This window comes from Phymastichus coffea, unplaced genomic scaffold (genome assembly GCF_024137745.1).
Source record: "Phymastichus coffea isolate CEN01 unplaced genomic scaffold, Cenicafe_Pcof_1.1 PCOF00003, whole genome shotgun sequence".
NCBI lineage: Eukaryota > Metazoa > Arthropoda > Insecta > Hymenoptera > Eulophidae > Phymastichus > Phymastichus coffea.
The window spans coordinates 3,322,747-3,345,883 of NW_026706814.1; the positions used below are offsets into that span (position 1 = coordinate 3,322,747).

The following is a 23,137-nucleotide window of genomic DNA, read 5'->3' on the forward strand; positions in this document are numbered from 1 at the left end:
AAGTCCTTTAAAAAGTCCTCCAAAAAGTCCTCGAAAAAGTCCTTGAAAAAGTCTTCCTACAGTCCTCCAAAAAGTCCTCAAAAAAGTCCTCAAAAAAGTCCTCGAAATGTCCTCGAAAAAGTCTTCGAAAAAGGCTTCCAAACAGTCCTCGAAAGTCTTCAAAAAAGTCCTCGAAATAGTGCTCGAAAAAGTCTTCGTAAAAGTCTTCCAAACAGTCCTCGAAAAAGTCTTCTAAAAAGTCCTCGAAATAGTCCTCGAAAAAGTCCTTGAAAAAGTCCTCGAAAAAGTCTTCGTAAAAGTCTTCCAAATGGTCCTCGAAAAAGTCTTCAAAAAAGTCCTCGAAAAAGTCCTCGAATAAGTCCTTGAAAAAGTCCTCCAAAAAGTCCTACAAAAAGTCCTTTAAAAAGTCCTCCAAAAAGTCCTATAAAAAGTCCTTTAAAAAGTCCTCCAAAAAGTCCTCGAAAAAGTCCTCGAAAAAGTCTTCAAAAGAGTCCTCGAAAAAGTCTTCCTACAGTCCTCCAAAAAGTCCTCAAAAAAGTCCTCGAAAAAGTCCTCGAAAAAGTCTTCGTAAAAGTCTTCGTAAAAGTCTTCCAAACAGTCTTCAAAAAAGTCATCGAAATAGTCCTGGAAAAAGTCCTTGAAAAAGTCCTTGATAAAGTCATTTAAAAAGTCCTCGAAAAAGTCCTCGAAAAAGTCCTCGAAAAAATCCTGAAAAAAGTCCTCAAAAAAGTCCTCGAAAAAGTCCTCAAAAAAATCGTCAAAAAAGTCCTGGAAAAAGTCTGCTTATTATCAATAATTATTAATTAATTACAGCAAATAGGTGTTTGTCGCAGTACTTAATTGCAATTCAGCATTGTTACTTAGGACTAGGGAATCAATAATAAATTTATATGACGCAAAAATACAGAAATCTTATGATTAATTATTGTGAACTGGTCTGATTTATTATGAAACTACTATGGTTGCTAGAACACTATTTAGTTTTTTTTATAATATTAATTACAATATTTGTTTAGTTTTAAATACTATGATTTGATTCGGAGCTTGAAATGAATATTATTTTATTCATTGAACATTATTTTAATAGACTCATCTTAACGGCCGTAAAACGAAAATAGAAATTTTCCAGTATTTCGGGAAGAAATTTTCCAGTATTTCGGGAAGAAATTTTCTCAGGAAAATTTTCGCAACTCCAGGCTAGTCGAAAAATTAACCTGACACTCAGAATCCAACCCCAAGAACATAACAAGTAACCAAATTACATGATTGCAGTCTTGTAATTACCATAATCTTGGTGCGAATAATCACGTTGACGAATTTATCATTTAACAATCTGGCTTTTGGGCGCTGCTTTTCGCATGGATTAAAGCGTATGTGATGCTATATTATTTACATGGTCTATGAAATAATTATAATTGGATTATTGAATTTGTCAATTAATCGTGCGTCCTCATAATTTTATATTATTGTCGAACAATCTATAGGACTCCATCTATAAAATGAATATGAGTCTATCAGCTTGGAGAGCTCATGTCGCGAATCAAGGTTGAGCACCGCTTCTATATAGCCGCTCCGCGCTCGCCCTGACTTTTAAAGCCGCGCGCTGATTAGTCGATCTTTCAAGTTTATCTAATTACCTAATTATCGGAAAAAAACTAATAATGGCGTCTTGAATAACTTTTCAAGACGAATCCAACGGTATCCATACTGACATATGAATTTGAATCACGCTGTATAAAGGATATTGACATAATTTATATGTATAAAATCCACAATAATAATAATATTTTTATATATCCAAATACATCCATTTATTAATAATTAGTAAATTTTGTTCTTAAGGTTCATTATTAACTAAAATTTTTATTTACCTCTATATGACTACCATCTGGTAACATAAAAGTAAATTTTTCCGTATCAACAGATTCTTCTTTTTGCGGATTACTTGCCAAGTAGCAAGCTCGCTCTTTCAAAGTTCTTATTATTTCAAACTCTGCAGTAGTATTTAAGTTTATTCCTTCTTTTTTTAACAGCAATTTCATATAATTTGTGACGTCACGACCAGCAACATCTATTCTTATAATACTATGGGGCATTGCAAAGCCTTCGTATATTGGAACTGCATGAGTTACACCATCACCTGCATCAAGAACTACACCAGTAGTTCGTCCTGTAGCATACCTAAAGTAAAATATATCATAAATATTATAATTGAAAAATTACGATTAAACTGGGTGAAAAAGTATGACCACCACAAGTTTTATTCTGATAAATTCTAAAATTTTTCATTTTTCAAAGAATGTTGTTGAAAAGTAATAATAGCATATTTATTTATTATTTTGAACTTTTTTTAATATTATGATGCAATTATTGAATTAGTGAGTATTTTGTATTTTATCCTTACAGTATAATTCCAAATTCTCAGTTATCTAATCTAGAGAAAATAAAACATTCAGGCTTGACTCTTATAACAACACGAGTTTAAGTATAAATTAAAATAATTTAAGATTTCTTTTCTTTCACAGTTATAGGTCTTTTGAGCTCATATAACAAAAAATAATAAATATCAGTTTTATTTGTGAATGAAATGTAATAATCAAAACTGTTTACTTCCATTTTTACCAAGGTTTAAGATACAAAGTGAAAAATTAAGAATTCAAGGATTTTCTAGTTGTAATTGCAAAAAGATGTTGATGTGATGGAAAAAGTCTCGAAAAATGGAAGACTTGAGCTTCATTACACCAGTTATATGGTCTCATCCAATGAGTCGAGAAAACTGTTATTTTTATATGACAAATATTAAAGGTTTCTCAATGTCTATCAAATCTCGCATTTCTTATGCAGATGTTCCATCGGTTACGCAAACAAAAAAGAAGGGAAGAAGATGTGAATGTTCCCGCACGCATAGATATACGAGGTCTGTCCGGAAAGTAACGGGCCTTCGTTTATATCTTTGCGCCATAGTGTACGAGCGACCTCTACCGGACAGAAACGTCAACAATAAAGCCTCACGAATTTATTGGTTACTTACTGACACCTGCCGGACGTATAGTTCATGCGCAGCGTGTCTTTGTTTACAGTGCCTTTTTCGCGTTCGTAGGATTTTGATATTATCAAAAATGACTGAAAAACAAGATCAACGAATTTGCATCAAATTTTGCTTTCAACTCGGAAAAACGAGTTCGGAAACTATTGAAATGATGCAAAAGGCCTTCGGAAGCGAGTGTATAAGCAAAACACGAATAAAATAATCGTATAAATGGTTCAAGGATGGTCGCACTTTTGTCGATAGTGATTCTCGACGACAAAAAACCGCAGATAATATTGAGCGGGTGCGACTTGCAATCGAACAAGATCGTCGTATGACTGTGCGAGAATTAGAAGAAGACCTTGGGATACCAAAAACTATCATTTCAGAAATTTTAACCGAAAATTTAGGAATGAAACGCGTGTATGCGAAATTCATCCCAAAATTGCTCACAGCAGAGTAGAAGAACATTCGCTTAGAAATCGCTCTGGATAATCTAGAAATGGTCAATAATGATGATATTGTGCTTAGAAAAGTTATTACAGGTGATGAATCATGGGTTTATGGTTATGATCCTGAAACAAAACAACAATTTTCACAGTGGAAGCATTCTGAATGGCCAAGACCAAGAAAAGCAAGTAAAAGTCGGAGCAATGTTAAGTCAATGTTGATTGTTTTTTTCGATTGTGAAGGTGTTGTAAATAACGAATATGCACCCACAGGTCAGACAATCAATAAAGAATACTACGTTCCAATTTTGAAACGTTTGCGTGATGCAGTAAGTAGAAAACGGCCGCACTATTGGGAAAGTGGTGACTGGCTTCTCCATTACGATAATGCGCCAGCGCATTCATCCAATCTTGTGCAGCAGTTTTTGAGCAAACACAATATCGCATTACTTCGACAACCTCCATACAGTTCCGACATAGCCCCTTGTGACTTTTGGCTGTTCACAAAACTAAAAAAACCACTCAAAGGACACCGATTCGATGACAAAACAACGGTTGAAAACAATGGGACGAGTGTACTTAAGGCTATCCCTAAAAGTGAGTTCCAGGACTGTTTTGAAAAGTGGAAAGATCGATGGAACCCTGTAATTCAATCAAGTGGGGATTACTTTGAAGGATGCCACCCACCAGATCATAAAGAATAACGCTAGCACGAAAATATAAAGGTAGGCCCGATACTTTCCGGACAGACCTCGTAGACTGCTGCGAGGATGAAGAGATGAATATTGTCGAAACCATTGAGGAAGAAGATGAAACTGATATCGACGAGGAAGATGAATACCTAACAACGGGTAAATCAAGTAATGTTTCTCAAACTTTCAATAAAAGTTAATCAATAGAGTTGAGAGGAGCTTATATTTAGATTCAGAAAGTCAAGTGACGTAAGAAACGTGCTTATTCTGTGTAGAAACGATTTCAAATTCGTGTTTTTACAATAAAAGATGTCGCATTTTCCCTATTTTTTCACTATTTTAAGACATTTTTCGATTTTTCTGAAGGCCTTAGGGATGTCCGGTCAATTTTGATAGCAGAATTAGATTCAGCAAGTCAAAATACTTTAGAGATATGCTTATTTTAGGTGAAAAAATTGTATGGCTTGATTTTAAAGTGAAAAATGACGATTTTCTGCATTTTTCATTGCTTTTGAGCTGTTTTCGACTTTTTCGAGAAACTTAGAGGTGCCCGATCAATTTTGATGGCAGATTCGGATTCAACGCATCAAAATATGTGAAAAACATGTCTATTCTACGTGTAAAAGTATTTAAGTGCTCGATGTCTCAATAAAAAACGTCGATTTCTCTCGTTTTCTCGCGTTTTGAACTATTTTTCGATGTTGCATAAGAGTTTGGACGTATATTGGTATATCTGACGACGGATTCGGATTCAGCGGGTCAAAATACATAAGAGTATATATGTCTCCTCAAAAGTACAGACCACTTTTTTTTTGTGTGACGGTGTTATTTCAACCTACTTTTCAGGAATAATTTTTTTGAGACATTGTTTCTTTATAATCCTTTCACATAAATATTCCTAGAATTGTGTAAATGATTATATACAGTGAAATTTGAAAACTTATATGGTATTATACCATTTCTCTATAATATACCTATAAAATTGTATGTATTCAATATTTCAAATAACGATAATAAAATATAAATGCCATGATGATCTAAACCAGCCATTTATTAATATTTTGATATTCGATAGGAAGTTTGAGTCAATGATGCGGTGGTTTAAAAAGTAGTACTGTAAGTGAAGTATCAGAACATACTGGTAAATAAGCAAACTCCTTACAAATAAAAATATTTTTAGGTCTCTGAAAGACTTGAATATTTAAAACACAGGGTGATTCTGAAACAAATGAAGAGTTTGGTACCATTGGATTCGTCTTAAAAAATTGAATAAGATGGCGCAATAAAATTTTTTTTTTTGATAATTATATGATTCGATAATCACGATTGAATTAGTTAGTCAATGAGCGGCTGACTACGGCCGACGGGCTGCGCGACAGCGAGTCGCGACGGAGAAGGCAAGTCGAGATGCGCATACTAAATCTATAGGTGATAGCGGTGATCAACGTGTTTACAATTGCGGATTACAATACTGATTCCATATTCTAGCAATTTCTTCATAATGTCATACACATCGCTAATGAAAACAATAAATTAGTTTAATTTTTACATAACATAAATTATTTTTCATTTTAATGAGAATTCGTGTAAACAAGCTGAGTCAAACAAATATGAATGTAGCATAATGAATAAATACGAAATTAATAGAAACATATTTATATTATGAATATCAATAATAATATCAAGAATAATAATAAATTATTCAAAAATACGTTGCAATGTAATAATGCAATTACACACATTATTATTGTACATTGTGCAATTACTCGCGTTCTTGAGAAATACATATTAAACTACATGAATAGTTGCAATAGGCATTAGGTACATTGTAGATACATATATTACGTGCATTACACAGGTCGGAAGCCAAAAAAACCCAGACACGTGACTAGGTGTATCTAAAGACTTTTGATGCACTGAATCCAAATCTGGCGTCAAAACTCGTCCATCACTTATGGTTCTCGAGATATCGTAACCTAAAAGTGCCAAAAACAATGTTTTTGCCTATCTTTGAGGTTACGTCACACCTTGAATAAATTATTTTTCTCCAAACCGGAAATACCACCTTCTTCCACCGAGATATCGTTATTTGAAATTTTGTATTTTAGCGGTTTCGAGAGTGACTTCAAGTGACAGTAATTGTTACTCAATGTTTTTTGAAGCTGAAAAAACTGAACTTGGATGTATGTGATCCATATATATTCCACTGGCAGTAACACTACGCCCTTACAACCCGATTTCCTTTACCCACGAGCCCTGTAATTTTCACAGCAATAACCCTGAACCCTTACAACCTAATTTCCTCCATCCACGAGCTCTATAACCTGCATTTCAATAATCCTGGACCCTTACAACCCAATTTCCTTAACCCACAGATTCTGTACGGCAATAACCCTTGACCATCAGAACACAATTTTCTCGAAATCACTAAAATATGAAACTTAAAACAACGATATTTCGGTGAAAAAAAAAGATTTTCGAGATTTGGAAAGAAGATTTTAAAGAGTAAGAGATACACTTTAAGGCGGTATTTCCGGTATAGAGAAAAAAAATTTATACAAGGTGTGACATGACCTTAAAGACATCTAAAAACAATGTTTTTGGTATTTTTAGGTCAGGATATCTCAAGAACCAGAGGCGATGAACGAATTATGAGGCCAGATTTAGATTCAGCGCATCAAAAGCCTTCAGATATACCTAGTCACGTGTCTGGATTTTTTTCCAATTTGAAATGTTTTTAGCCTGTGTTATGACTTTGAATCAATCAATAAATGATATGCATAGTATATGCGTAGTTGCAATAGAGTAATGGATTTCGGTACATCATTCTATTTATTTCTCTCAATTTAAGCACGGAATTTTCGATAGTTCAAGGATTATAATATTCCGTAGTAATATGCATACTCTCGAACAATCAAACATCAATAGTTCAAAATAAATGAATAGTAATGTTTTTTTTTTGTTATTCATTCATTCATTACTATTGATGGACTTGATTGCAAAACTTTTTTCAGTATATTTTGTCGATGTGTAATGGCTAGAAGAAACGTGTATTCCAATGAGAAGTACACCGATATGGTGTTGTGCTTAGGCTAAGCTGAAGGTAATGCTAACACGGATACTCGACGGTAAGCTGAGCTTTACCCAATCACAGCACATCATCCCTATCCTCAGACTATCGAAAATACCGTTCGGAGGTTAAGGGATACGGGCAGCGTCGTGGTCAGGAATCCTAATGAAGGTCGACAACAATAACACGATCACCTTCATGATTAAGAATGATTAAGAATTTTTAATGAGTAAGAATTCGTTTGAATTTTAAAGTACTTTTACGATGTTCTATGAGTCGTGCGTAAATCACAATAATCACATATTATGTTTATAATTTTTCCCTAAGTTAACAAATGCATACGCAAGTTCAGAATATAAATCGTGTAATTCACGTACATCTTTCTCTAGAGACGCATTTCTACGACTAATAACACACATTTGCTTATTTCGCTTAGGCATTATAAATGTTAAATTATAAACTAGAAACAATTAATAATATTTATACAGATTAATGCAAACTAAAATTACAAGAGTCCTGTCACAATCGCCAAATGTGATGTTACTTATCACCTATTATTTTATTCAGTTCATACTCTCGTGGTTGTTGCATTAATGAGTAAGAATTCGTTTACATTTTAAAGTATTGAATTTGAAAATTATGTAATAAAAAAAAAAATATATATATATATATATATATATATATATATATATATATATATATATGTATATATGATGATTTGAAATGTAATTATGGATGGACTTTACTGTAGTTTCTCATAGCGCGAAATGTTCCATAAGTTGAGCGTAAATCACAATATGAGAGAGAAGGTTTGCTTAGTTAATTACTAGAGAGAAACAACTCAGGTATAAGCCAAGTTTATGCTATCTCGTACGCTTACTTTGCAAGGCTAGGAGAGAATATCTCACCTGTGTAAAATGAACCTATTTATACATAAAATATAGAGCCATTTACGTAGGATAACCTTTTTCACGCTGTCTCTGCAAATGTGAAAAATCATTTTCTCTTGCTTACAATAAAATAGATAGCGCTAAAGAAAATTTAAATTGTGTAAAAAATACAGAAGGTAATAATTCAAACATAATTTGCACTTATCGTAAAAATCGTAGTTAAAAGTTATTAACTAGTGAAGTTATTTAATACAATACCGCAAAATTTACAATAAAATAATAAGAACTTTTAATATATAAAAATAATTTATCGCTTATAGATATAATTCTAAAAATGAACTACTTAAATTGATTAATAATATTTGGGTAATAATTAATTTTCGTTTTTTGTAAAATCTTATAATGTGAATATAAAATCGGTTAATTAAAATTAATAAATTATGACAATTTTGTCATTATGTACAGAATCAACGCTTTCTTAACGCTTTTTTAAAAAATTAAAAAATCGAAAAAAACACATGGAATCAGATACTCGACACGTCTACGTCGTTGATTCTGGATAATGCTGAGATCGGGTTTGCATTCAAGAAATAATTAGCGGATAATAGTAGAAAACCAAGCCTGTGAAAATTTCTGTGGCTTATTTCCAGCATAATCAGTGACAAAAATCAATTTAAGTTCAAGTTAGTCGCCATCTTAGATCCGCCATTTTAAAATTTATAATTGATTCCAGAATGGCAATCATTCCTGGGATTAGAAAAACCACTGAGTATTTTCCGTCTTTGATAATTTTTGAAAGATTATTTGAAACACTATCGTTCAAAAAGGCTGCTATATTGGATCCACAGAGTGACGCTACAATTATTGCGAAGAGCTCGCCTATATATAGAAATGAATAGGGGCCATTTTGAGCAATGTTTGATAGTAGGGGTTGTCGATAATCAACAAGAGCTAGAAGATCAAGATAGTGATGATGACAATCCGAATGAGCCAGAGAATCAAAACGATTTAAATTAGGAAATGGACGCATAAAAAAGGTAATTTTTGCAAGATAAAATAAATGGAAAACTCCTCAAAAGAACCTAAATTAAAAAAAAAAACTTCTCAAAAAATTCCTTAAAAACCAACACCGAACAGTACTAAAAAAGTCGTGGAAAAGTCATAGAAAAGTCGTGGAATAACGTTGTAAAAAAGTCATTTTAATAAATAATGCTTTTCTTATTTGCACTATAACGGGGTTTTGACCCAGTGCGGGTCACTCGTTATATAAATTACGAGGGGAATAAACAGCTCGGTGTGGGCCTCGTAATAGGCTGCGCAAAGCCTAGCCCAGCGGCAACAGGGACGTCGTGGTGCAGCGTCTGTTACCTTGGCCCGCGGAGAGTGTCGTGTAGTCCTATGGGCGCTTTTGAATAATCACGAAATTTAGGTGCGAAAGCCGGACGGAACGGGATTGATTACGATAGGTAAAAGGAAGCGCAAAAGAAGGAAACAGATATACAAATAATATTGAGTTTACTACGGAGAGTAATACAAAATTAATACGCAGCGTAAGCGGGAGAGAGAGCGGCGAAAAGCTAGCGAGAGAAACATGTATTCGAGAAGGTACTTACAATAACGTCTCGACGTTAGCCCTGCAGGCGATATCCTCAGCCTCGCACGTGGCTCGCGATGACGCGCAGTGTACAGCTCGGGTGCAGTCAAGAAGCGGGCGGCCTTAAGGGCTCGCACGCGCGGTCGCAGGAACTAGCCCGCCAAAGGCACTAGGAGCAATCTCGGCACCGATATCTCACACCGAGTGGACACTCGCGTATTCGCAGGCAACCGAATGTCAGAAAAATGTCAGTCACAAGAGTTAGTCGCGAAAAGTCGAGTAACAAAAGGACGCAAGCACAAGTATAGCCGCTCGTCACACGTCCACGTGCTTCGTCGTCGCCGGTACAAGAGCGAGTCCTTATCGCGCGCCTCTCCGAACTCTTCTACTCGCGCGCGTCGCGCCGGCCTCCCGAATTCTCTCTCTAGCTTGCCCTCTATTAGCGCTCTCTCTGACTTACCTTTGGCTGCCATACATGTGGGATAAATATAAGACAATTATATACATAAGAATAATTATAATTATGTATAGGGAGAGAGAGACATAACGAGGGTCTGGCCGCTCGTTATATGCCCCTTCCCCAGACTGGGTAGCAGGGCGTACCAGGTCGAAAAACCTGTCTCTTTCCACCAAGCAAGGAAAATCAATTGATAAGGAAAAATCAAGACATCGTAGTGGTAAAAAAATATGTTTTATTTATCTATACACTAGAAACTCTAGGTGGAACGTAGCTTACCGCGACTCTCTCTACTCGCGCGGATCGCAAATCTAATAGTAACGCGTGACAAAAGAAAACGAGAAGAGAAAAGAAAAGAAAACATGGGCGTCAATGCCTGATTCTTGAGGGGAAAACTCGAGGGCGAGGTCGCGAGGATGGCCGTAGCGCTTAGGTTTAGACCTAGTGCTCGGATACACCTCGTCTGTCGCCGTCGTCCGCGTGGGTGACCGACGACTCTTCTCGATCTCGAAGGAAGGCTTCCCTGCCTTGGCGCATTTCGACCGTGCTATAGGAGTACGGCTGCTGTCCGCCGCTCCTCCAAAGCTCGTGCCTCGACCAGTTCGGGCAGTCGGAGGTTCGAGGTACTCCCGTGAGGCCGCAAGTGGAGCAGGCCCGCTTGCCGAAGAGGTCGGGACGGGGACCGGCCCAGCGATTGCACGGCTCGTCTCCCGCGGCTCCTTGCAGGGCAAAATAGCCTGGCGTGCGGCGCGTCCGGTCGTTCGGGATGGCCTGGTTGGAAGCTCGACGGGAGTGGGACGTCGGTGGGTCGCCCAAGGCTGCGAGCTGTCGTTTCACCGTCTCGAGGTGCTCCTGGGCTCGACGTTGTTCCTCTCGTAAGCGTTGCCGCGTCTCCTCGCGCTGTTTGCGAGCCTCGCGTTCCTTCTGCCATTCGGGGATCGCCTCCTGGAGGTAGGCCTTGAGGTCTATGGCCTCCTGCAGTCTGGTCGCGTAGGTTCCCGCGATAGCGAGACCGCGGGACCCATGATGGTCGATGAAGGCGAGTCCATCTCGGTAGGCCTTTTCCTCCTCTTTTTCCGCGGCGAGCCGCGCCTTTCTGCAGGCGGTGAAGTGAGCCTGGAGGGCTTTCCATTCATCCTCGAGGGTGGGTGGCTCTTCCGCCGCAGGGGCCTGATCTACCTTGGCCTTGAGGCTCGTAGCGACGTCGCATTCCTTGGGGCCGTAGCCGCGCTGCCGCAGGATGGCCTCCAAGCGTTCGGCGGCCGCCATGGCGGAACAAGGAGACTCGTTGGCGTGCTTCGGTTTGCGGTCCGGTGAATCCTCACCTTTACGGCCTGCATTGCCCTCTGGCTGTCTCGGCCTGCGTAGCATCCTCTGGGAGAAGTCCAGGGTAGTTTCCGCGGAGCTGGCGTCGCTGTCATCATCTGACGAGGCCCGCGACTTGTTTGCTGGGATATCCTCTACCACGTTGGAGTAGGCCAGGGCTGGAGCCGGAGTGGCGTCCCTGCGCGTTGACGGCGCAGCGTTTCGGCGCGATGCAATAGCTACGGCCGCCGTGAATGCATCATGCAGCACTTCTTCCATCCATACGGCGAGGGGAGCTATTTCGGCGTTGGTCAGCATCCTCTACAGGGCGAAGCATACGTAATGTTAAGCAAGAAAACGAGCTCGATTAGCTGCATCAAGCGATAGCGTCTGCTAGGGAAGCAGGAAGCTTTGAAGCAGTAACAGAGTTTTATTAGCATAGAAGGTGAGATAAGCAAAAAGAAAATGAGGAAGCAAGCAAAGTCGTAGGGTGTTAGTTCCTGGAACGCAAGCGCCGAGGGGATACGTCGACGGGAGCATGCATTTTCTGCTTGCGAGGACGACCTCTTCTCTTTGGGGCGGTCGGTACTTCGCCTTGCGCAAGGTCCTGTCGCGGGCTTGCTGAGGCTCCTGGCTCTATAACCTTCGTGACCGAAACGTCGTTGTTCGAGGTATCGCGCTCGTCGCTTTCTTGCGTGCGATGGGGCGAGAAAATTCCTTTCAATGACATCGTTTCGTCGTTTTCGTTTCCTTCAAGGAGAGGACTGTCAGCTGCATCATCGGGGCACTGGGCTCCGTCGAAACACGGGCGCAAGTCGCAAACGGCGACTTTACCAACGTCACAACCTTCTTCGTTCTGGAGTTGGTATGAGTTGGGACCGAGGCGTGCGGTAACGATGAACGGGCCCGCGTATTTCGGGCTGAGTTTCGCGGTCGTCTGGTTAGCGGCGGAGGACAGCATACGATTCTTCGCCCAGACTCTATCACCGACGTTATACTTGACGTCGCGATGCTTAGCGTTGTAGTACATCTCCTGTCTATCTTGGGCTTCTCGCGAGTGTTGCAGTGCAACGGCTCGGAAGTCGTCAAGCTTGTTAATTCTAGCGTGCCAGTCGGTGACCGCGGCCGTCTCGAGGTTCCGAGCCACGGCGCGTTCTTCCTCTCGTTTCTTCGAGTTTGGCAGCTCGGGATGGCGTCCGTAATTTAAAAAAGCGGGGCTCGTGCGCACCGCTTCGTGTATTGCCGTGTTGTAGGCAAACGCGAACTTTGCTATGTGCGCGTCCCACGTCGAGTGCTTTTCTTCGATGAACGCTCGAATCATCGTTTTGAGCGTGCGATTTACGCGTTCGGTCGGGTTGCTCTTGGGCGCATGTCGCGTGTATCACACCGAACGAGTCCAAAAAGTCGTCGATGTGGTGTATCGTGGCAGCATGTAAACGACGCCAGCAAGCTACACACACAGTAGCTATGTAATGCGAAGTGCGAGCGAGTGTGAGGGTGTGAGTATGTGACTGAGAGAGCAGCAAGTGGGGACAGTGAGAGCCACTTGCTCTCCCGACGCGCTACCGCACGCCACGGCTGAGGCGTATTGCCTAATACTACCGCAAACACCTGCATTTGTATTTATTCCATATATCAATAAATAACGCTGATCTATATTGAATCACAGTACTTGGTGTTCTCTTATCAACCAACATGCAAGTACACTGCATTTATGGCGACGAGGATGCTTGATATTTGAAGCCACGTGTGGAAGTGAAAGTGAAGCACGTGCTCAACGGAAAAGAAAATACGGGTAAGAATCGTACAGAAAAGTACGCGGTGCGCGATAAAAACATGTAGTGTTGAAACTGATAATAAATACAGTTGTTAATGAAACAATAATGGTGATAAGTTGATTATTGGTTAGATCAATTAGTGTTAAAATTGATAAAAACAGTGGTTGAAAATCGGAAAAAAAAAAGAAAAAAAAAAGAGTTGAGTTGTCGTTTCTTATTTAAATAAAAACGATAGCTAAAATAAACGTTAATGAGTGATCTAGCGGATAAAGAAGATAAAGGCAAAGTCGGCTGGATGTATAATTTGAACAAAAGTCAATTATGCGAAGAATTACAAAAACGTCAAATTAAATACGACAATCAAGACACGTTCGAGAATCTTCCAAAAACATTGGTTAATTTCGTCAAGGCCAAGAATTTGGCACTCTCCTTGAAAAGTCAAGCAAACCCGAGCACGACTGAAGATAATAAACAGAAAGACGCTAATCCCAACACCAAAAATACGAGCGACGAAGACTCGCCGGCATCTAGCTCCGACGAAGATAGCGACATGTCACGTAATAATAATAGCTTGGAATTTTGCTTACAAAAGGATGATTGGAAGATATTTGTCGAACGGTTAGAAATACGCATAAAAGTGAAGAAAATCCAAGATGATGATAAAACTGGAGAGTTACTTTCACGACTCGATGAAGATGCGTATAAGCTTATGAAACACTTATGCAACCCAAAAAAATTGATAGATAAAAAGTATGAGGATTTGATTAAGGTAATGACAAATCACCTGAAACCAAAACCTTCCGAGTTAATGGAAAGATGCACGTTCAATCAAGCGAAACAAGGTTCCAGTGAATCAGTAGCTGAGTTTGCTGCAAGACTAAAACGACTTGCGATAAATTGTGAATTTACAGAGTTACAAACATCTCTGCGTGATCAGTTCGTTATAGGAATACATGATGATTCAACACGTGTAGAATTGTTTAAAAAAGAAATGCTTACGTTTGAAACCGCACTGAAAGAAGCGATCGCCACAGAAGCTGCAATAAAAAATGCATCGAGCGCAGTAAATGCACTCGACAAAAATGCTCAAAAAGATGTCTTTAAGTTTACGCAAGGAAGTAAGAGCGAGAGCGCAAATAACAGCAGAAAGTCAACGAGTAAACGACGCGTCGGAGCAAGCAAAAGGCACGAAGGCAAACAACGTACACAAAGCCACACTAAAGAGGATATCATATGTTGGTGCTGTAACGGAGCAAACCACGTGCGCGCGAACTGCCGCTTCAAAAACGAAATATGCAATTTCTGCAAAAGCAAAGGACATCTAGAAAGGGCGTGTCTGAAGAAAAATAATGCACCAAGAAGCGGCGTGAACAAGATGGACAAGTCCAGCGAAGCTGAATCAGAGGAGGAGGAGGAGCGAACTCACCGAGACGACTTTTTCTCTCTCAAGACCGACAACGAGCGTATGTATAAAAATATGTGCGCAAATTCTGAACGCGAACGCGCTGAGCCCATGTACGTAAACGTTGTTGTGAATGGTAAAAATGTTAGTATGGAAATTGACACGGGCACGTTCGCTACAGTAATTTCGGAGGCAGATAAAAATAAGTATTTCCGCGATGAAGTAATGATTGACACAAGCGTTAAGTTACATACTTACGATAATAATATCTTACGTCCTATAGGACAGATAAAAAATTTAAAAGTTGAATATAACGGGAAGAAAATTAAATTATACTGTTATGTACTGCCAGGTGACGGCCCAATGTTGATTGGTAGGCAATGGCTCGCAGCATTCGGCTGCTGGCCTCTAAAGTTAAAAAACGAGCATACAAAGAGTTCGGTAAATAAAATAAAAACTGAGGAGATTGAGGCTTATTTTTTAAAAAAATATAAAATTTTGTTTAGCGACACACCAGGGTTATATAATAAGAGCAAAGTTATAATTTATCTAAAAAAAGATGCGCGACCGATCGCTATGAAATGCAGACCGGTAGCGCATGCTTTAAAACCATTAATCGAAAGCGAATTAGACAGATTAGTCGGACTAGATCACCTGGAAAAGATTGATGTAAGTGAATGGGCGACACCCATAGTACCTACGTTTAAAAGCAATGGCAAACTGCGCATATGCGGAGATTTTAAACTTACACTGAACACACATATAATAATTGATAAATACCCTTTACATACAATTGATGACATATTCGCATGCCTGCAAGGCGGTCGCTATTACACAGAACTTGACATGTTTCATTGTTACATGCAATTCCCGGTCGACGAAAGCTGTATCGACTTATTAACGATTATAACGCATAAAGGATTGTATCGGTATAGGAAAATTCCAGAAGGTGTATCGCCGGCACCTGCCGATGTTCAGAAAAAGATGGATGAATGTCTGAGAGGAATAGAGGGCGTTATCGCATATATTGATAATATTTACATAATGGGGCGCACGGTAGAGGAAAATATTGAGCGAATAAAAGAAGTATGTGAACGTTTGATTGAATGCGGCTTAAGACTAAATAAAAAATGCAAATTTGCGCAAGAAAGAATCGAAGTCTTAGGCTTTGTGATTGATAAGGATGGATTGCACAAGGCGAAATCCAAGGTAAACGCGATGGTAAACGCGCCACAACCAAGTAACTTTAAAGAACTAAACTCATTCTTAGGATTGATAAACTTTTACGCGCGATTTTTAAAAAATAGATCGGACAATTTAAAACCACTGTATGACTGCGCTAACGCGAGCGAGTTCTTATGGGACGAAAAATGTGAGAAGGCATTCACATGGGTAAAAAACGAACTAATATCACCACGTGTATTAGCCAATTACAATCCAAATGAACAGATAGTGCTAGCGTGTGACGCGTCAGCATACGGTTTGTCAGCGATCTTATCGCATAAATATAAAGACGGATCGGAAAAACCAATCGCGTATGCGTCGAAAAAAATATCAAAAAAAGAATTGAACCGAACGATACTTGATAAGGAAGCAATGGCTATAGTTTTCGGTTTTAAACGTTTTTTTCAGTTTATCTTCGGTAAAGAAATTATATTACGAACTGACAACCAACCATTGCAGCTAATATTGGGACCGAGAAAAGGTATACCAGCAACCGCGAACGCGAGATTACAACGATACGCTTACTACTTGTCGGGTTTCCGCTATAAAGTTGAATAAATTAAATCGAAAGCGAACGCAAATTGCAACGCGTTATCGCGATTGCCTATCGAAGATGATACAGAAATTCCGGAGGAAGAATTTTCGCCTGTCTATTTTTTCGAAACAAACGCAAATTTAATGAACGGTAAGACACTAGCGCTAGAAAGTAAAAAGGACAAAACAGTTTGTAACATAATAAAGTATACTCTGAGCGAATGGCCGAACTTAAAAGAATTATCGGATAACGAAAAATTACACTACACGAAAAGACTAGAATTGAATGTTGACAAAGGGTGTTTATTCTGGGGATTACGCGCAGTAATACCAGAAACAATGCAGTCGTTAATAATAAGAGAATTGCATGCATCCCACATGGGAATTGTAAAAATCAAAATGCTAGCGCGCTCATACGTGTGGTGGCCCGGTATAGACAGAGAATTAGAAAATTTTGTAAACAATTGTACAATATGTTTAATAGAGCAAAAAAAACCACAGCAAACACCGTCGACCTTGGCCTTGGCCTTGGCCTGAACGCGTATGGCACCGCCTGCATTGTGATTTTTTAGGTCCATTTCACGGCGACATGTACCTTATTGTAATAATAGACGCGCACTCGAAATGGCCAGAAGTAATAAACTTCAAAAATGATACAAAAGCGCACAGAGTAATTGAGACATTCGACGTATTATTTGCACGCTTCGGTCTACCTATACACATTTTTACAGATGGAGGACCGCAATTTCGAGCGCAAGTATTTCTTGATTATTTACGCAATAACGGGGTTAATCATAGCTTTTCTCCGCCGTATCATCCCGCGACAAACGGAGCGGCGGAAAACTTTGTCGGAACGTTCAAAAATAAAGTAACAAAAATTATAAAGGGAGGAGAGACGCCCGAGTCGGCTGTCAACCTATTTTTATTTGATTATAGGAGCATCGAACACTGTACGACGGGAAAAAGCCCAGCGCAATTAATGTACAAACGTGAATTACGCACACGATTTGATTTATTAAGAACCAGCGTAGCGTCGAATGTAGAAAACAAACAGCGCGCGCAAATTGTATGCAAAGCAGGCTCGAGGCAAAACGAAGTGAGTGTCGGAGATAAAGTGTGGATTGACAATCACCGAGTTAGAGGTGAAAAGAGAGTATCGGGCGAGGTAATAGAAAAAGTGTCTCCTTCCAGGTTTGTAGTAAAAGACGCTGACAATGCGTTGGTCAAAAGACACATAGATCAAATCATAAAGCCGCATAAAGTAAATGTACCTGTGCGTCGCTCTCCGCGCTTGAACAAGATTTAAAAAAAAAAAAAGGGCGGAAAGTTGTGGTGTATCGTGGCAGCATGTAAACGACGCCAGCAAGCTACACACACAGTAGCTATGTAATGCGAAGTGCGAGCGAGTGTGAGGGTGTGAGTGTGTGACTGAGAGAGCAGCAAGTGGGGACAGTGAGAGCCACTTGCTCTCCCGAAGCGCTACCGCACGCCACGGCTGAGGCGTATTGCCTAATACTACCGCAAACACCTGCATTTGTATTTATTCCATATATTAATAAATAACGCTGATCTATATTGAATCACAGTACTTGGTGTTCTCTTATCAACCAACATGCAAGTACACTGCAGTCGACAACTTTGTTCTTGAACGGAGTACCGTTGTCAGACAAGAACTTTTTAGGGATCCCGAAACGCAGAAACACACGTTCTTTCAGTTGGCATCGGATGATTTTCCCAGTAATCTTACGGAGGGGGACACATTCGATCCAACGAGTGAAGAGATCGAGAAAGACGAGCAAGTGCTCGTAGCCCTGCGCGGATCGCGGGAAAGGGCCCATGGTATCGCCGGACACAATTTCCCACGGTCGCGTGACGAGGTGTCGTCCCATCAATCCTGCTGGTGTGACTTGTAAGGCTTTGACCTGCTGGCAGATTTGGCAATTCTTGACGTAATATCCTACGTCGTGATGGATCTTCGGCCAATAATAGCGGATGCTCGCGCGTTTGTGGGTTTTGTAGCGGCCAAGATGTCCTGCCGTCGGCTCCTCGTGGCATTCAGATAAGACTCGTGCCCGGTCTTCCTTTGGGATAACGAGCTTCCAAGCGTCGTCATCGGTTCCGAAGAGGTCGTCGACGATGGGGTCAGGCTTATAAATATATAACCGGTCGCCCAAAACTTTCCAATAGGGGTTATCCGCAGGCCGCTCGAGGACCTCCTGCATCCTCTTGCGGTACCACGGGTCGCTGATGCTCTCGTCGAGTGTCAACGAAGCGGTAGCCGCGAGCTCGTCTTCGTCGGCCTCAAACATGCGTGAAAGCGCGTCAGGCACGACGTTGTCCTTACCCCTGCGATGTATGATATCGAAATCATATGACTGCAACGCGAGGGACCAGCGACCAAGCTTACCGTTTGGGTGTTTCAGATTAGTGAGCCATTTAAGGCTCTGGTGGTCGGTGACAACTGTAAAGCGATACCCCTCCACGTAGGGTCGAAACTTTTCGGTCGACCATACGACAGCGAGGCACTCACGCTCGGTAACCGACAAGCGACATTCGCAAGCCGTCAAGGCGCGGCTCGCGAAGCACAGAACTCGATCTTCGCCGTCGATATGCTGCAGCAGAACGCTTCCAAGGCCAGTATCGCTCGCGTCACATTCGATGATGAACGGCGCAGTGAAATTGGGCCTGGCTAGGACAGAGGCCGTTGCCAAAAGGGCTTTGACTTGCTCGAAAGCTTGTCGTTGCGCCTCCTGCCATTCAAATTTGGCGTCCTTGCGAGTGAGCGCGTTAAACGGCTCACAAATCGTGGCGTAATCGCTTAGAAATTTTCGATACCACGAGGCCATGCCCAAGAATCTGCGCAAAGCACGAAGATTTTTCGGGGCTGGATACTCGAGTATCGGTGCGACTCGTTCTGGATCGGGGCGCGTGCCATCGCGATTTACTAGCACGCCGAGATAACGCACCTCGGTCATGCAAATCCTGGATTTCTTGCGATTGATCATAAGGCTAGCATCACGTATTCTTTTTAGAATATGCGTGAGCCAGCGGACGTGCTCTGAGAACGTTTCAGTAGCGATGATCACGTCGTCAAGATACGCGAAGGCATAAGGCTCCATCTCGGGCGAGATGAGCCTGTCGGCCAACATCTGAAATGTTGCCGGGGCGCCAGCCAATCCGAAGGGCATCCGAACGAATTCGAATAGCCCGAGTCCTGGGACGGTGAAAGCAGTTATCGCGATGGCCCTCTCCGAAAGGGGGACCTGCCAAAATCCGCTCGCGAGGTCAATTGCGCTCACGAATCTGGCGTGCTGGAGCTTTCGCAGTATCGCGTCCATAAAGGGCAGCGGATATGCGCTCACGCGAGTAACGCTATTCACCTTCCGATAGTCCACACAAAATCGGTATTCGCCGTCGGGTTTCCGAATCATCACCACCGGGCTAGACCACTCGCTGCGGGACTTACGAATAATTCCCATTTGCAGCATTTTATGCACTTGCACGTGCATCTCCTCTTCGATCTTATGCGACACCGGATAGTATTTCTGTTTAATCGGGCGCGCGCTGCCGATGTCGATGTCGTGCTCGATCCATCCGGTACAGCCGAGCTGCTCGCAGGAAGGTTCGGGCAGGAGGTCATCCATCACTCGATCAATTTTGCGCTACTCGCTTTAACGTTCCCGTGACTTTAAAAAAAAATTTTGTCCACAACGGTTGGGCGCCAATGTAACGGTGCGGTTAATTTTTTGAATAGTTCGTGTTTATGCGAAATTCGCGAATAAACCTACCGTAAACAATCGAGACTTTCGTCTCGTTTCTCGCGAGTTCGCGAGACGTTGCAGACCTTGCACTGGTCTACTGTGCAGCGGCTAGCGCAGTTTTAAAACACGGGCTTACTCGTGTTTGCGGAGGCGGCAGGGTCCTTAATTTTGCGAGGAAGGTGTCAGCAAATAAGTGGGAGAGCCAAATGGTATTTTCAATAACGAAACAATAGACGTTTATTCATTAAATAAAAAGAATTAGAATAGAGAAAATTACAAATGAATGCTCCTCGACGAGCAATATTCGAAAGGGAGAGAACGTTGGAACGTGAGAGAGAGAGTTGCTATATGATAAGAGCTGGCACTTACGAATATGCGCGTACGCTCGCAGATTTTCCAAAATGGATCGGCCGTCACACACGCATGACGCACGCTCTCGCTAACCACCTCCGGTTCGTTCTCCAGCACAGTATTTTCCGAGGTAATCGTATTCCTTGTTTCGCGATCTTCCCAAAAACGTCCGAGCTCGCCGCCAGCGTATCTCTTCTGCTCTTCCATCTCATCCCCGCCCAGCTCTCTCTCTCCAGCTTACCCTCTCTCTCATCTTGTTTACGTCTTCTCTCTCTCTCGTACAGTTGCGTAACTGTAAACAAGCTATACATATTACAAACTTCTATCGAATATTATATTATAGCTGGTGAGAGTATGACGATTTAAATTTCTTCGTCATACTCCCCCCTTCCAGACGCTGGGTAGCCGCAGGGCGTACCAGCTCTCACACCAATACTCTCTCTCACCAGCATGCACATAAGAAAAACAAGGTCTGACTTAGCGACCAGAGCGCATACGTCGAGGGGACACATCTACTATTGGCTCTCGTTTATTTACTGATCCCTTCGGACGGCCGCGTTTTGCTTTAACTGGAGTTTCATCCGGGTCTGACACGGGCGACGGAGGAATACACGCTTTCTTTGCCTTAGTAACCCGGATCGCGTACCGACTTACCACTACTCGCGATTTACGCTGTTTACCTCGCGTCTTCCGTGCGTTCACGCTTTTTCGTGGGGATGATGTATCCGGATCAATGAGGTGGCTTCTTTCTTCGATCTTCTCCGAATCTTCTTCATCTTGACTGACCGGTGGATCTTTCCCTTCTATGTACGGTTTCAAGTCTACTACGTGAATCTTCTCGTATGTCTCACCTTGCGTGCCAACGAGAGTATACACATCTTGTCCAATTCTGGCAGTGACCTTGAATGGACCAGCATACTTCGGTGCCAGTTTAGCACTGATGCCTTGAATAGCTGACGACAATATGCGATTTCGCTTCCAGACCATGTCATTGATCTTAAATTCGACCTGCCGGCGTTTCGTATTGTAATATTTAGCTTGTCGTTCTCTGGCCCGCTGTGCGTTTCTCGCTGTGATTGCTTGGAGGTCTAGCAATCTGCACATCCTATCTTCCCAATTTGCTAGGGCTTGCCGTTGTGCTTCTTCACAAGCAGCTAATTCTTCGGCTCGTTTGGTGTTATGCGGTGGTGAAGGGTGTCTTCCCATATTCAAGAACGCGGGACTTACTCCGGTGGACTCCTGGTTGGCGGTATTATACGCAAAAGCGATCTCTGGTATATGCTTATCCCAAGCTTTGTGTTCATTCTCGATGAACGAAGTAATCATCGCCTTCACTGTGCGATTTACCCGCTCTACTGGATTCGCCTGAGCGTGGTACGGTGGTATAGTGTGATGTTCAGTACCATGTTCTTTTAAAAACTCATCTAGCAATTTATTTCGAAACTCAGTGCCATTATCGGAAAGGAAGATTTCCGGCACTCCGAAGCGTAGGAAAATTCGTTCATTCAACTCTCTTTTAATAGTTTTCCCATCCGCTTTCTTAATCGGGATGATCTCTATCCAGCGAGTGAATGTATCTAGAAAAATAAGCACGTACGAATACCCCTTGACAGAACGAGGGAAGGGGCCCATCATATCAGCAGCCACAATTTCCCATGGTCCTGCGATTTTACGCTTACCCATCAAACCAGCTGGAAGTAGTTGTTCAACTTTACATTGTTGACATACTGTACAATTTCGAACAAACTGGCTAACATCATGATACATGTTTCTCCAGTAGAAATATCTTGCGATTCGCTCGTACGTTTTACGTCGACCTAAATGTCCAGCGGTCGGTTCATCGTGCGATTCCCGCAAAACTTGAGGAACCTTATCAGATGGTAAGACCATCTTCCAAACATCCTGGTCCTCCATGACATCCTCTAGTCGCGAGTCCGCGCGATAATGGTATAGTTTACCCGATACAATCTTCCAATTCGGGAAATCGGATGGCTTTTCCAAGACTTGTGCCATCTTCTTATTGTACCACTTATCTTTGGTTGCGGTCGCTGCGTCTTCAATCGCAGCAACTGCAGGTTCACTCGCCTCGTCTTCAAACATTCTCGATAAGGCATCGGGCACATGATTGAGAGAACCCTTACGGTGTACAACCTCAAAGTCATAGGCTTGCAGTTCTAGCGACCAACGAGCTAAGCGTCCTGTTGGGTTTCGCATGTTATATAGCCACTTCAAACTACTGTGGTCAGTGATCACTTGAAAGTGGTAACCTTCTACATAAGCACGAAATTTTCTAATTGCCCACAGGACTGCTAAGCATTCACGCTCAGTGACAGAATAATTTCTTTCCGCTTGACTTAGCGTTCGACTCGCGAAACTCAAGACTCTCTCTTCTCCGTCTATCGTTTGCGTGAGTACCGCTCCAATTCCAGTGTCACTAGCATCAGTTTGGATAACGAACAAATCGTTAAAAGACGGTCGATGTAGCACCGGGGATGATGCGATCAACGCTTTAATTTGCCCAAAAGCGGATTGTTGTGCCTCGTCCCACCGATATTTGACGTCTTTCTTCGTTAACTGCGTCAAAGGTTCGGCGGTTGTCGCG

At 41.6% G+C, this 23,137-nt stretch overlaps 1 protein-coding gene across 4 annotated transcripts in view; it reads right to left on the reverse strand.

Moving 5' to 3' along the window:
- LOC131664602 (actin-related protein 1) overlaps window positions 1-23,137 on the reverse strand; it is a 462,784-nt gene that overhangs the window by 221,219 nt on the left and 218,428 nt on the right. For all 4 annotated transcript variants that reach the window (XM_058935868.1, XM_058935859.1, XM_058935850.1 and 1 more), the window contains one exon: window positions 1,872-2,181. In XM_058935868.1, the coding sequence (XP_058791851.1) occupies window positions 1,872-2,181 (310 nt within the window). The remainder of the gene's footprint in view (window positions 1-1,871; window positions 2,182-23,137) is intronic.